Source organism: Notolepis coatsorum (genome assembly GCF_963971535.1).
Source record: "Notolepis coatsorum genome assembly, chromosome: 1".
NCBI classification, from domain to species: domain Eukaryota; kingdom Metazoa; phylum Chordata; class Actinopteri; order Aulopiformes; family Paralepididae; genus Notolepis; species Notolepis coatsorum.
In genome coordinates this window covers 88,958,818-88,975,018 of record NC_140165.1, presented here as the reverse complement: position 1 = coordinate 88,975,018, position 16,201 = coordinate 88,958,818, and the positions used below count along the sequence as shown (strand labels likewise).

Genomic DNA, 16,201 nt, shown 5'->3' with positions numbered 1-16,201 from the left:
CTAACCGAACGATGCACCATACATAAATAGACTATTATTAGCTTAATAGAATACGTCCAACTCGACGGTATAGTGCCAAACTATGACTATTCAACTATTAATCCACACGATATCTCAATGCCTATTCTGAGGCCAAGTAGGCCTTACTGCACCACACGTGCGTCGTGGGTGAGGCTTCGCGTCTGTTACTCGGTTGGAGGGTAAAGAACTGGACTAAAAGAAAGTTCTACTTTACTTGCGCCATATATATATGCGCTATGAACAAATAGTACCATTCGTATTTCGCCAGACGTATTCCTACGCGGAACCGGGCTTGCCACGACATGTTGGGCGGCACGATTGAACTTGAACCTAGGGGTATGGCTGCTGGCGCCAGGTTCTCGTCCAATGGTAGAATGAAACTATTATGGGCTGTTTAGTAGACTAAAGGGATATTCAGTGCATATTGTACAAGGAATATACAGGGGATATCAAACGATATACAAATACTATTTAAATATATATCCATAAATAAATATATATATTCGGTTTAATCTGATCCTTCACAACAGACTGCATTTATATAGTGCTTTTTATCCAAAGTGCTTTACAATTTATGCCTCACATTCACCCATTCATTCATACATTCACACACCGACAGCAGAGGTGACCATGCAAGGTGCCAACCTGCTCACCGGGAGCAGTTAGGGGTTAAGTGTCTTGCTCAAGGAAAACTTTGACACACTGCCGGGAGCGGAAATCAAACCGGGAACCTTCTGATTACCAGACAAGCCCTCTACCTCCTGAGCCACTGTCGCCCCACTGTGTCTGAAATATTGCCAGGTAGAAAATGGTCTTAACGGTACCAATATTTGCGCAAAGGACAATCCTTAAAAAGTACCGGTAGGTCCATTTCACCAAGAGGAAATTGATTACCGTAGATTTATTATGACAACCGACTGCCTTTAGGCTAAATGTTCTTATTTTGCATCTATTTATTTAAAAGCTCTGTATAAACTATGAAACAGAGAACCACCATAATACAACCATGGTCTAAATGACTTCTATTTTGATATAGTCTCAACATGGCCAACCCAACCACAGAAGCCACACTCGTACAGGTAGCACAATACACTATTGTGAAAAGTAGGCCTAGAGGAGCCCTTGGTTCATTACAGACTCTGGCTGTAAGACTATTGTAGTGATTAATATCATTAAGGACACATATTTGTTCACATTAATAAACATATTTGGATATTTAATTCAACCACTTATTGTCATTTTTCCCTACTGATAATTTTGAACTGACAATATGCATATTTACTCATTATAAATACCCACAGTATAGATGGTTTCACTGGAATTGTGTTGCTTTTCCCGTCAGGGGTCGCCACAGCGTATCATCCCTTTCCATCTGTTCCTGTCCTCTGCGTCGTCCTCCGTCACGCCCGCTGCCCGCATGTCCTCCTTTACTGTGTCCATAAACCTCCTCTTGGGCCTTCCCCTCCTCCTCTTTCCTGGCAGCTCCATCTCCAGCATCCTCCTCCCGATGTACCCCACCTCCCTCCTCCGCACATGTCCAAACCATCTCAGTCTTGCCTCTCTCACTTTCTGCCCGAACTGCTCAACATGGGCCGTTCCTCTGATGTAGAAATTTATTTTGTCCAACCTTGTTACTCCCAGAGAGAACCTTAGCATCTTCATCTCTGCCACCTCCAGCTCCGCCACCTGCTTGTTGGTCAGTGCCACAGTTTCTAGACCATACAGCATAGCTGGTCTCGCTACCCTGCTGTAGACCTTTCCTTTTACCCTTGCTGGTACCCTTCTATCGCAGATTACCCCTGTCATCCATCTCCATCCGCACCACCCGGCCTGCACTCTCTTCTTCACCTCCCTACCACAGTCCCCATTACTTTGGACAGTTGACCCCAAGTATTTAAACTCGTCCACTTTTGGTACCTCTACTCCTTGCATCTTCACCACCCCTCTGTCTTCCTTCCCATTCACACACATGTACTCTGTCTTGCTTCTGCTCACTTTCATCCCTCTTCTCTCCAGTGCATGCCTCCACTTCTCCAGGTTCTCTTCCACCTGCTCCCACTACAGATCGCGATGTCATCTGCGAACATCATGGTCCACGGGGACTCCTGCCTGACCTCGTCTGTCAGCCTGTCCATCACTCTTGCAAATAAGAATGGACTGAGGGCCGACCCTTCGCGCAGTCCTACCTAGGCATGTGCCGGTATGACATTTTGAAGGTATGATAACCTTGGGCAAAAATACCCCGGTTCACGGTATATCACGGTATTAAAAAATAAATAAAAATAAAAATTATCCCATTGAACAAAACTTCTTTTATTACAGTGCACAAATCAGCTTTTCTGTAAGTGTTATTTATGAATGTGTGAAGACTGTCTGTATTACACACAGAGGGAACTGTCTGACCACTTTCAAACTAAGTACAGAATAAAAAATACTTCCAAATAAACTTTCATTTATGAATAGGCCTATGTACTTCAAACTTCAAATTACTTTATTTTCCTTTCGGAACTCATTTGTGCAGTGATTAAAAGACAAACATACAGTCACAATACATAGATACTCAGCACTATAAAAAATAAAAACACAGCTTTGTTATAACTACAGTAAAAAGACCACTATATATATAAAAAAAAAACCAACTACATTAAAACTACAGTACTTAAAGCATGATATATTAAAAATCCATGTGGAGTAGTTCTATATGTATATAAATAATAGTAGTACAGGTAGAGCTGGGCGATATAACGATAACGATAATTATCGCGATATATATTTCTTTCTTTTTTTGTGACCTGCAACAGGGCAGTTTTAAAACCAGAGACAGTGGACAGACTTGTCTTTCTTGCCTGCAACTTAAAGTAATGGCTTTGCTTGTCCAAATGACAATACTGACCAAATTGAGATTTATTTTTCTCTTGTCTATTTATTTTGTTTGCTTTCTAATTTAAAATACAGTTTAGGCGGCGGTCAGGTGGCGTAGCAGAGATTGTTCGTCACCAACACCTGAGACGCTGGACTCGCCTGTTCGAATCCAGCTCACAGCTCCGGCGTTGTCACCAGCTTGGCTGGCCGTTCACACTAATACAATTGGCTGTATTAGAGGGTGGGAAAGCTGGCGGGGTGGGTCCGGGTCGTTGTAAACAGCGACTCCTACAGTTCGGTCGGGGCGCCTGCTCAGCGCGGATAGGATCTAAGGGGGGTAGTGTGATCCTTCCACACGTTACACCCTCTCAGTGAGAGTCCGCGCTGCCAGGTGAAAAGAAGCGGTTGATTGGCTAGACGTGTGTCGGAGGAAGCACGTGATAGCCTCCACTCTCCCAGACCGACTGTGGGCGGTAAGTGCACAGCGACCAGGAAGGGGATTGGGAATTGGCATAACGACTAACATTGGGATGGGAGAAAAATCTGAGGAAAAAGGAGGGGGGAAAAGATCAATAAAATTTTTTTAAAATACAGTTTAGGCTATGTACAGTAGGCTATGTGTGCTAGCAGAGCTAGTCTCCAGTCATGAGTCACGGTGCACATGTGCGGTGGTTTGTCCACCAAAAAAGCGCCAAAAGATAGAAAAGAAACTAGCAGAGCCAGAACTGTTCAACTCCCCTGGAGCCACAGCCAGCAGAGAAGCCGGTTTACATTCGCTTTCAAATCAGCTGCAGCCTGAGAACTGGAGTGTGAGGGGATGTAACACTAAAGATGGCGGCAACGACAAAGAATTGCTGCAAAATAAACATACATCTGTTGTTTAATATAAAAAAAAAAAAATTAATTGGCCATATCGCCCAGCCCTAAGTACAGGTGATATGTCCATCAGGTGGAAGGGGGAGTCTATTTTAAGTAGTCCAAAGTCCTTGGGCTACCACCAGACCTATAGGTGTTCAGCAGTATGATGGAGGTTTTTGTTAATGTAATGTAATCTACGTGCACAGATGTAAGCCTAGTACTATTCTTACTGGATTAAACGTACATTTAAACGATTCATCTTTTGTGGAAGATCAACAACCACCCACGGAACTATGTGTTGGCGATAAGGGTTCCGCACGGACCATATTGCTTGTTACTTTCCTGTTAGCACACTAACTGTTAGCTTAACGTCAACAGAGTTTAACATTAAATAAATGTTTATCGTCGTCTTTCGACATCCCTGCCTCAGACTCCTATCCTTCTCATGATTATGAATATGTAACGGAACGTAGGCCAATCTCACTAACGTTAGTCGACCTAAATCAATTAGCAACATGATTCACCGGTACTACTAGCTAGCTGGCTAACTAGCTAACGTTAACTAGCTCCCGTCAAAACGTTAGCTGTAATGGATCATACATGATGTGGTGTGCTGTTAGTTATCTGAAAATAATGCTCTATACACAGGGGTAATTAACGTGAGCTAACGTCGTTAGCCCTTCGACGAGTGGTTTGCATGGCCACTGGACAGTAACGTTAGCTATAGCCCCTTTCGTGACTGCGGTGCTGGGGCTCTACTGCACCGCAGTCACGAAACGGGCTACGTTAGCTACAGCTTCCGACGTTAGCCTAGCTAACGTTAGCTACATATCTAGCAAGCTATAGACAAAGAACGTTTAATGTGACTGATCTAGTGAGCTAGAATCAGAATAGTCCACCCATCAATAGCTAATGTCAAGTATAAATAACGCAATGGCCATACCAACCCGTTCGTTTTAACGGGAGCTAGTTAACGTTAAGTTAGCTAGTTAGCCAGCTACTGACAGTTTGTAAACAGACAGGCAGATTCGCAACATACCGTCTGAACGTAATTTGAAAGGTTTTGACACAGCGACATTTTCAAACCGCGGTAAACCGTGAAACCGGTTACCGGCACATGCCTAGTCCTACCCCGACCTTGAACCCCTCAGTCACTCCCACTGCACACCTCACCACAGTCGCACTGCCCTCATACATGTCCTGTACTACTCTCACATACTTTTCCACCACTCCTGACTTTCTCATACAGTACCACACCTCTCTTGGTACCCTGTCGTACGCCTTCTCTAGGTCTACAAAGACGCAATGCAGCTCCTTCTGGCCTTCTCTATACTTCTCCATTAGCATTCTAAGGGCGAACAATGCGTCTGTCATGCTTTTTCCTGGCATGAACCCATACTGCTGCTCACTAATCCTCACCTCTACTCTTAACCTAGCCTCCACTATCCTTTCCCATAGCTTCATGCTGTGGCTGATCAGCTTTATTCCCCTGTAGTTGCTGCAACTCTGTGCGTATCCCGGCTTACTCTTAACCCTTTCACTGCCACACTACCAAAACGGTTAACCCTTTCACTGCGACAATACACAGAGGGTTAACCATTTCACTGCCACACGACAGCAGGTTAACCCCGGCGACCGTCAGTTGTGTGATAGTAGGGTTAACCTTCTGTCATGTGGCAGTGAAAGGGTTAAAGATTGGCACTAGCACACTTTGCCTCCACTCCTCTGGCATTTTCCAATTTTCCAAGATGTTGTTAAACAATCTCCAGGCCTCCGCTGGTATGTCATTTGGGCCGACCGCCTTCCCACTCTTCATCCTCTTCAAAGCTTCACATTCTGCTTATTTTTATTGCAAAATTTGCCTTAAATGTAATATAAACTGGCATTAAAAAGTCTTTAACTTAATACTTGTAGACAGACACCTCAAAGTCTTAGTTTTCTAGTGGACTATAGCAGTCAAACAAGATAACTGGACATTGTCAGCAAACTCCAGGGCCCTCATTTATCAACAATTCTTAGAAAGTGTTCTATTTTCGTTCTTAACCACAGAATTTAGAATGTGTGTACGTACAGAGAAATCGGGATTTATAACACGTGCGTACACAGGTTCTACGCACACTCCGGGTTGATAAATGCCACTTGTTCTACGCTCCACGCTCGTGCACGGTTTTACGTATTTGCATATAGCATCGCCCGTAATTAACCATATATGGTCAGGAAACACCCCCATGAAATGTGGAAAAGTGGACTAAGCCAAGCGAACGCCTGGAAGAAATACGCAACAGGCTGACAGACATCTATTAACTTCCTAAAGACCATTGCTCCCTCAGGGCAGCGCAAACACTAATAAAGACCGTTAACCACTGTTTGCCATTGGTGTCATTAATAACCATGCTGGAATATGACTGCTTTTTCTTCATTTCGTTCGATTAATACCCAGGGATTAAAGTTCTCCGTCAATTTCATTCCAAATCGCGACGCGAACTTGAATCCCATCATCATATTTATATGTTGTGTCTGTCCACTATGTTTGTTACTTTGTTATTTTTTTCCCCTATGTAAAGCGACATTGGGTCTCTTGAAAGGCGCTATATAAAATGAAGCTATTATTATTATTATTATTATTATTATTATTATCACGTCTGTGCGGGAGCTCACAAATAGACTGTCTTTTAGTCTCAGTGAAGTTTCAACGGAGGTCATCTATTCTAACTAATAAATTGAAGTAGAAAGCATTTCATAATTTGTGACCAATCTTATTTGGAAACATGACACACAAAATAATAGTATTTAGCTTTTTATTTGAAACAATATTTAATCGTGTTTGGAGGTGGGTGTTCTGCGTCTGCCCCCCCGTGCCAAACAAGCAGGCCAACCTCTTGTTAGCGAGTGATCACGTTATAATTACACTACTGTCGCTATTTTACAATGAACTATAATGAATTACGGTTTATACAGAACACGCGCCAGTGTTGGAAGTAATACACGGAAGCTTATTTCCGCGTTGCAATATTCATATTCGACCACCGGGCGCCAGATACGCACGGTCGGAGCTGTGCGTATATATATACGCACAAAGTCAAGCACACGTTCAATTTGATAAGTCCCACACTTTGCTTAGAAATTATCGTACGCACGGGTTACGCACATATCTGTGCATACGCAACATTGATAAATGAGGGCCCAGGGTCTGTAGCAGCGATTATCATGTTTTATTACATGGTGTTTTAACATTCGCCGAAATGCTTGATTGTGATTGGTCAATAGCGCTCGTCAGAGGTCCGTTATTATTCGATAACGGACCTCTGCCGAGCAATTATGACCGCTGTGCGCAGCTGTTCGCAATCAAGCCCACTGACATCAGTGCAATCAGACACTGCCGGCTGCCGGGGAAGCTGCCGGCGATGACAGGGCGGAGCGACAGAACAGAACTGCGTCTGCATTTGATCTCGTCTTGTCGATGGTGTAAAATGAAGTCTATTGTTAGTATGTTAGCCATGTAATAAGCGGGATAATGTATAGCTATACTCGGTCATTGTCGCAAAATAATTGACCTTCACTACGTTTAAAGAACACCTCGGCGAGGCGCCTCTGTATTCTAAACTCCGTGTCGGTCAATTATTTTGCGACAATGACCTCGTAGCTATACATTATCCCTTACGTAAATGATATACGTTTTTCTTACACAGGCCCTATTTAAACCTTGTCTGACATTAGTTTTAGTTTAGTTTTTTTTTGTTTACTCAGTTTATTTGATCAGGGACAGTGCATATCAATCAACAGTTATACAGTTATAAATTAATACAAATTAAAAACTGTAAATATGCCAACATTAGCAGGGTTGCTAGTTTTCAGCTGTAGTCCCTGGGCTAGATGTTTAAGCCAGAAAGAAACAGAAAAATAGAAGGACATTAAAGCTAATATAAAAACAGTTTAAAACATATTCTGTACATTCACTCACTAGGCATTCATGCATCTATAAAAATAAAATAAAACCGTGTACAGGGACAAATCAAAGCCCATACATGTATAAGCACCGTATAGGCAGGCAGTGGCACACATATGGCAGGCACACATATATACATAATCATAATCGTATTTCGACTTAATCACAATCAAGACAGTCAGGCTAGTGGGCAAGCATACAGGGGCTGGGCAGCTGGACTGCGACGTGACTTGCTAATGGTCACAGACCTGGTGATGGGATGGTGTTCCAGAACTCTGCAGCTCTTATCGAGAAGGCTGATTTGCTAAATGTGCTTTTTCCTCCCTGGGATGATGAAATTTCCCTCTAGCACTGTTCTGGTGAACCTGCTGCTTTCTGTTAAAAAACTGTGAGTGAGGTGGTGGGGCTAGACCATGTTGGATTTTATATATCCGGCTGGCATCTTTGAGTTTCAGCATGTTTTCCCAGCTTAGCAGGGCATGTTTTTGGAGGATGGTACAGTGGTGTTGGTGAAAGGGTTTCTTGTCCAACACCTTCAGGGCCTGTTTATGAACTGAATGAATTGGTGTCAATGTGATTTTGCAGGTCTGAGACCAGCTGGTTATGCAGTATGTCAGATGGGACACATAATTACTGAGTTGAAGTAAAGTTTGGCTGTTTCCATGTTGAGGCATTCTCGGATGTATTTAAAGTTGGCTATGTTAAAATGTACGGCCTGTGTGACTTTTTTTTACCAGTTTTTTGAAGGTGAGGCAGTGGCGGCTCGCCACTAGTGGGCGCAAGGGCGCCGACCCACCTGCTGGCCAGCTGCTGTTAAATCAGAGAAGAAGACAATAAAACTTTTTCGTTTTTGTGTTTTATAGCCCTATAAATAATATAAACATGTTTAAAATGAATACTATTTACTCATTTTAAGTGTTTGTATTTCCAATGCACAATATAACGTTATTATCTAAATTAAAAAAACATCGTTTTCATGAGCAGGAAGTGACGTTTTTTTTTTTTTTTTTTTCGTATTTCTCGCCCGGGCTAGAAGCGATAGCGCTCTGAGTGCGCGTCAGTTTGATCGCTATCTCCGTCACAGCCAATCAGTGCATACAGCGTTGTGCGTTGAAATATGACTATGTTGGAATCCGAGCGCAATTTGAAGCGGTCTAGGCTGCAGCGTGAACTTCCGTGAAGAATTTCCATAGCCGCATTTTCGTGGAGACGCTCTCTGATTGGCCGACGCGATGCCAGTTTTTTTCCATAGCCGCATTTCTCGGGTTGGCTTAGGGAGAGAATGCGCCAGGTTTATTCAAGGACTGAGTATTTTCATTTCGATTTATAGTTAGCTAAAGCTACCACCATGGAATTGGATAATTCTGTTAAATCCATCAAATCAACACCGTTTGAAAGACGGACAAATCATTGGCCGAATCCAATTTCTAGGTTATTATTCCTAGGTTGGTGATCGGTGGAGATAGTGTTGTTGTGAGAATGATGCAGGCAGCTGTTTGTCTTAGACGAGCGTACCGTGACTGCAAGTTCTTTAGACTGTTAAGCTTAGGCACTCTTTCAAAGTTGGTTAAGGTTAGAGTTTGTCTTAGAGCATGGCGATAGAACGCCAGGTAGTTTGCAGGCTGTTCGAGGCGGAAATGGACAAAGACACAGCTCTTCACTCACACAGCTTGTTGGCTAACAACAAGCTATATGGATGCGCACAATGGATGGACATCAACACAGGCTGGATGGACAATGCCATGGAGTGGATATACTTTATCAACAAGCCAACAACAAGGTAGATTAGCGATCTTAACTCTAGTTTAATACATGATACGTAACTCTCTCTCTCTCTCGCTCTCTCTCTCTCTCTCGCTATACACAGCTGTCTCCGCGAAATGCGGCTACGGAAAAAAGTATTGACTGTGCTTGCTGAGACGATAATAGGCTGGCGATTCAAAACGCGCTGCTGTGTTGTGAACTATAACATTAATTTAGCTGCTGCTGATGCATAATGAATTAATGGTGAGTTGTTTAAAATGACAACATACATGTGTTAATTATTTGATTTGATTGATCCGAGAGACAGAGAGAGATTGCTCCAGAGCATCTCAGAGCATTACATTTTCAACTCGACCTATTAACGTGAACTGCGACCCACAAGGCACCAGCGGCAGCGGCCGCCACTGAGGTGAGGTTTGAGTCCAAGGTTATTCCGAGGTATTTAAAATCTTTGACTACTTCAAGCCTCTCCTTTGCTGCAAACACGTCTGGGTCAGGTGTTACAGATGATCCAGACTGACCCAGACGTGTTTGCAGCAAAGGAGAGGCTTGAAGTAGTCAAAGATTTTAAATACCTCATTTTGTGTCTTAACTAGCCAGAGCTGTTAGTATCCAGTATGAGCAGCATTACATAACATTAGTTTTGTGTCTAACTAACCAGAGCTGTTAGTATCCAGTATGAACAGCATTACATAACATTAGTTTTGTGTCTAACTAGCCAGTGTTGTGAGTATGCCGTATGAACAGCATGGACTCTACTGATCATCTTACCAACATCATTGGTATGTAGGAGATGGTGCTAGGGGTGAACAATTTAAAATATGTCCTAAAGATGACGCTGGTCAGAGGTGGTACTACAAAGGAATTTTTATTCTTGGAGTCACAAGAATCAAATGTAAACCTTGCCTGCCATCTCAAATGAGCTGTTCCATATTGTTCTCACAAATCTTCAGCTTGGGGTGGTGGCAGCTAGGGCCGCTCGATCATAACAAAAATCATAAACACAATAATTTTTTTTACTTTCCGAGTAAAAAAGCAGATAGGATGATATACTTTGGCTCAATTATAGTGTGGATCATGTATCGGTGATAGTGTAAGATTCCCCCAAATACTTCACTCTCGTTTAGCAAAGCTTGCATATTGTGAGTCTTCAAGTTCTGTCTTCTCAGAAGTTTGTAATGCTGTTTTTAATTATTTTTACACAAACCAAACATTTTGTTTAAAAATTATTATTAAATAAATAAATTGTATTGTCTATATTTATCGTAACGATAGGTCATACAGACCCTCATCTGTACATTTGTTTGCACTGTTTATTCTTTTCTGTTTTCTTTTTATATTCAGATACAATTTTATTTCCAACTGTATATTTATGTATTTCTTCTATTACCCTGCCTATACCTCTACATCTTATCTTAAATTCTTACTCGGATGAGCATAATAAACAAAGTAGTGGACTATAAATACTTAGTTACCGTCTCCCTCTGCCCCAGGTTCAGCCAGTGACCTACCGATTATTAAAACAGAAGAGGATGAGGGCACACTTGACCCACCCGGGGATATTTCCTTTGAGATGAAGGAGGACGACACAGACCAGGATATCGGTATGTTACTTTCTCTTTCTACCATTCTCGCATTTAAGAGAATCAAGAGGTTTATTTGTCACATACATACCAGGGCATACAGTGAAATGCGGGTGGTCATGCTCACATTGATTGTGCAAATACAATAATAAAAAAGGGCATAGAAAAAATAAAATAGGTAAGACACAAGATATGCATGGTAAAAAAGACATGCTAAATTCCGGAGAAACTGGTTCTTCCTATATACACTACTATACAATATACAATTTACAATCTTAACTCTTAAAGTATCTAAACTATACTATACAGTACCTCCTTTCTTTAAAGTGACTCTTATTTTTTAAAGTGACATTTGTTTAAAGTGATTTTTTTAAGCGGTTGCCGCATGAGTGTTGTGTGTGTGTCTGTGTGTGCTCATGTGTACTTGTGAGTGGAGAGTTCAGTGTTCTGATGGCCTGGGGGAAGAAGCTTACCTGACCGCAGCAGCTTGAACATGCTGTTGTTGGGGTGGTGGGGGTCTTTCATAATTCTGCAGGCTCTGGATTTGCACCTCCTGTTATATAAGTCCTGCAGCCAGGGGTGGTAGTGCAATACCCGTAGTACGCTCTGCTGAGCGCACCACTCTCTGGATTGCCTTCCTGTCCTGTGCCGTGCTGTTTCCAAACCAGGCAGTGATGTTTCCAGTCAGAATGCTCTCTACAGCCCCGGAATAGAAGGAGTGGAGTATCTTCCCCGATACTCTGAACTTCCTTGGCTGTCTCAAGTGATAGAGGCGCTGTTTCGCCTTTTTCACCACAGAATCTATGTGTGTAGACCATGTCAGGTCCTCTGTGATGTGGACTCCCAGGTACTTGAAACTGCCTACCCTGTCCATGATAGCCTTGTTTATCCACAGTGGCGTATGTGTCCCCCCCGCTGTATTCTACTAAAATCCACGATCAGCTCTTTGGTTTTACCAATGTTCAGGAGTAGGCTGTTATCCTGGCACCAGCGTGCCAGTTCATCAACCTCCTCTCGATAGGCCTTCTCGTCATTGTTAGAGATCAGCCCCACCACCACGTGTCGTCCGCAAACTTCACTATGGAGTTGGAGCTGAACCTGGCCACACAGTCATGTGTGTACAGTGAATACAGCAGGGGGCTCAGAACGCAGCCCTGGGGGGACCCGATACTCAGGGTGATTTTGCTGGAGGTATGACCCCCCACCCTGACCGCCTGGGGCCTGTCACTTAGAAAGTCCAGGATCCAGGCGCTCATGGCGGAGCTCGGACCCAGATCGATCACCTTGTCAACCAGTCTGGTGGTGACTATGGTGTTGAAAGCTGAACTATAGTCAATGAACAGGAATCTCACATAGCCCCCCTTCTGACTGTCAAGGTGAAATAGTGTGTTGTGTAGTACTTGGGAGACCGCATCGTCAGTGGACCTGTTTGTCCTATATGCGAACTGCAGTGGGTCCATGTTACTAGGGAGAGAGGCACAGATGTGGTCCTTGACCAGCCTCTCAAAGCATTTCATGACCACAGAGGTGAGTGCCACCGGTCTGTAGTCATTAAGGCCTGTTATAAGACTTTGTTTCTCTATATCTTTATCTCTTGTCATTCTATATTTTACAAGACTTTGTTTCTCTATCTTTATCCCTTGTCATTCTCTCATTTATAAGACTTTGTTTCTCTATCTTTATCTCGTCATTCTATATTTTGCAGGACTTTGTTTCTCTATATCTTTATCTCTTGTCATTCTCTCATTTATAAGACTTTGTTTCTCTATATCTTTATCTCTTGTCATTCTCTCATTTATAAGACTTTGTTTCTCTATATCTTCATCTCTTGTCATTCTCTCATTTATAAGACTTTGTTTCATAGTAGTATATTGAAGGCTTTGGCACACCGACTCGACAGAGATAAGACCATCACCGGTAAGCAGAAAGGGGGAGGTGTCTGCTTATATATAAACCAAAAGTGGTGTAAGACTGTTACTGTACGGGATGCAATATGTACAGTTGACATAGAAATGCTGACTGTGTCTCTTCCTCGCATTACCTACCAAGAGAGTTCCCGCAACTCATGTATGCAGTAGTGTACATCCACCCTGTGCCAACATGAACAATGCATTGGAACTTATAGTGGACGTGGTAAACAAGATGGACAAAATATCAACAGATCCACCTAAATGTCTCCTAGGCGACTTCAATCACTGTCAGCTGGATGGTGTCTTACCCGCATACCACCAGTATATTGACTGCCCTACACGACTCAACAAGGTGCTGGATAAATGCTACGGGTCTGTTCCCAGAGCATATAGATCCTTCCCGCTACTGGGCCTGGGACTCACGGACCACAATGCAGTTCTGCTGGCCCCTGCATACCAACCAGTCATTAACCCTTTTCCCGCCAATCGCGTCGTACGACGGGTTTCAAGTTCATGCGAATTCTGCCAATAACGGCGTACGACGGGTTTCAAGTTAATATTTCATATTTTCGTCATGGTATTCATATTTCACTCACGGAGCCTTGTCATATGCTGCGGGAGCCATCACAACTCTGCAACGCTTCAATACTGCCACCTGGTGGCTGATAGGCGAGTTGCAACCGGAAGTGGATCTCTTGTGATCCCGGTGCGTCTGCCTATTCCGTCCGGCCACTTGTTTATTGTCTCAGGACTCAATACACACACCGTGGATATGGATCCGTTGCCATAACTCAATAATCCACATGATTTGGGCGTATATTAGTATTATACAAACCGGAACTGGATCGCATCGATCCACATCACATAACTGGGATCTGTTTGCTCCACTCTCATCGCCCAACGGTACGAGGAGACTGACGTGAGTTTCAGCGTTTTTCTTTATCATTTTCGATACAAACTGCTCTGATCTATATATCACCCATACTACATAAATCATTTAACGTCGGTCACGGAATTATAAACGACCCCCCCCCCCCCCCCTCCGTTCACCCGCGGATGATCAGTCAGAACGTTTAGGACCATGTACAGTTGACATTTTTTATATAACGTTGATCGGTATCAAACGGCATTTGATAATCTAATATATGCATTTATGTCTATATCTCACGTTCTAGGAAATACTGCAGAAAACGTTTAAAAAAAAAAATTATACTCTAGACGGTATTTTCGTATGAATGTGTGAATGAAAAAGTAAAACGTTCCTACATCCTGAACGATAGATAATCGATGTTGAATGGGCCATAGTAATGTCAATTTAGCAATACAATTTAAAAAGTTATAGCCCTGCAAAGAAGGTGAACATCTCCATAGACTTACAGTACTGGCAGAGAATGGTTTAGGATGATCAAAGTGGTGGCAGAGAATGGGTTAAAAGAGAAAAAACAGCCATAAAGACATTCAAGGTCTGGTCAGAAAACAACATTGAGACCCTTAGAGGCTCCTTTGAATGTACTGATTGGGATGCTCTTGTCGAGCCAGGCTCAGACATAAATGATAAAGTAGATGTAATATCAGCATACATTAATTTCTGCATGGACACAGTGATACCCTCTAAAGAGACAAAAATATTTCCTAAGAACAAACCCTGGGTAACGAAGGACCTGAAAAGCATTCTTAATAAAAAGAAAAGGATATTTTTCTTGTGAGACACCCGAGGAGAAGAATATAATAATAATAATAATTTAGGACCTGCCAGGGGACCAATCCAAGTGCTCCTGTCCGTCTTCGTCAAGGACGCCACAGCGTTAGCGATCTATTGTTGTGCATGTTTTTCCATTGGGTTTATCTTATCGGGGGGGAAACCCTTGCGAGCACGGGGAGAACATGCAAACTCCACACAGAAAGGCCTGGGAGATACCCCACCTGGGTAACTGGCATCATGGAAACCTGGTCCCCAAGCGGGAATCGAACCCTGGACCTTCTTGCTGTGAGGCGACAGTGTTAACCACTACACCACGTGCCGCTCAAAGATGTTAATAAAGAGGTCAAATGAGCAGTGAGACACGCAAGGCTAAACTATAAGAATAAAATAGCAGATAAATATAATCAAGGTGACATGTGTTCAGCCTGGAAAGGAATTAAAATTATTTCCGGGATAAACACCAATACAGCCCCTAAAAATATACAAATAGGAAATAGTAGCCAGAACTCCCTACCAGACGAGGCAAATAAGTTCTCACGTGGACATCCACTGGAAGTCTCTACACAGTCAGTAGGTAAATATTTTAAAGAGATTAAGGTAAATAAAGCTAAAGGGCCAGATGGAATATCAACTGGGTCAAGTGTTTCAAAGACTATTCCAGCTCTGCTTGGACTCAGCAGTGGTTCCTGATCTCTGGAAGAATTCTATCATTCCAATTCCAAAGATCAGCAGACCCCAAATCCTCAACGACCTGCGGCCTATCGCCTTAACATCACTAGCAATGAAAAATCTGGAGAAAATAGTTAAATCTGAAATTGTTGATGCAACCAGATCAGCTCTTGACCCCATGAAATGTGCATATAGGCCTGAGAGGGGTGTTGAAATTATTTATTTTGAACTCTGTACACGAGCACTTAGAAAAAAAGAACACGTATGCAAGATTACTCTTTGTTGACTTTTCGTCAGCCTTCAATACAATGCAGCCTCACATACTTATAAATTACTTTCACTTGGATCACCAACTTATCAGATGGATTATCAGTTTTCTTACATATAGAACTCAAGACAGTAAGTATAAATGGAAAAAGTTCCAAATCAATTCTAATCTCCACTGGCTCACCGCAAGGCTGTGTTCTTTCTTCTCTTCTTTTTGTTTTTATACACAAACGACTGTCTTAGCAAATATATAAATCACCATATTGTAAAATTAGCTGACGACAGTGTTATCCTATCTCTTCTCAGTCAGATAGATCACATGGACCCATAATACAATACTTTGTAGACTGGTGTGGGCTGTTTTCTGGATTTAAATGTATCCAAAACCAAAGAAATTATTATCTCACAAACACATAGACGTCGCCCCAACAACCATCCACGGAGCAGAGGTGGAAATTGTCCAGAACTCCAAATACTTAGGAACTGTGTTTGATGACAAACTAAATTTAGCGACAACACAGATGTTATAATACAAAAGGCTCATCAGCATCTGTACTGTCTTCGTAAACTAAACTCCTTTGGAGTCGACCAGAGAATTCTGACAATGTTTTATTCTTCC

At 42.5% G+C, this 16,201-nt stretch overlaps 1 protein-coding gene across 4 annotated transcripts in view; it reads left to right on the top strand.

The window, feature by feature from the left end:
• The window catches only part of LOC311234067 (uncharacterized protein), a 57,613-nt gene that overhangs the window by 13,340 nt on the left and 28,072 nt on the right, over window positions 1-16,201 (top strand). For 3 of the 4 annotated variants that reach the window (XR_014620063.1, XM_084321164.1, XM_084321166.1), the window contains exon 3: window positions 10,945-11,055. The exons of the other annotated variant lie outside the window; for it this stretch is intronic. Coding sequence is in view for 2 of the 3 variants with exons in the window: in XM_084321164.1 (XP_084177290.1) it covers window positions 10,945-11,055 (111 nt within the window). In the remaining variant the exon portion in view is untranslated. The remainder of the gene's footprint in view (window positions 1-10,944; window positions 11,056-16,201) is intronic. 4 annotated transcript variants of the gene reach the window in all.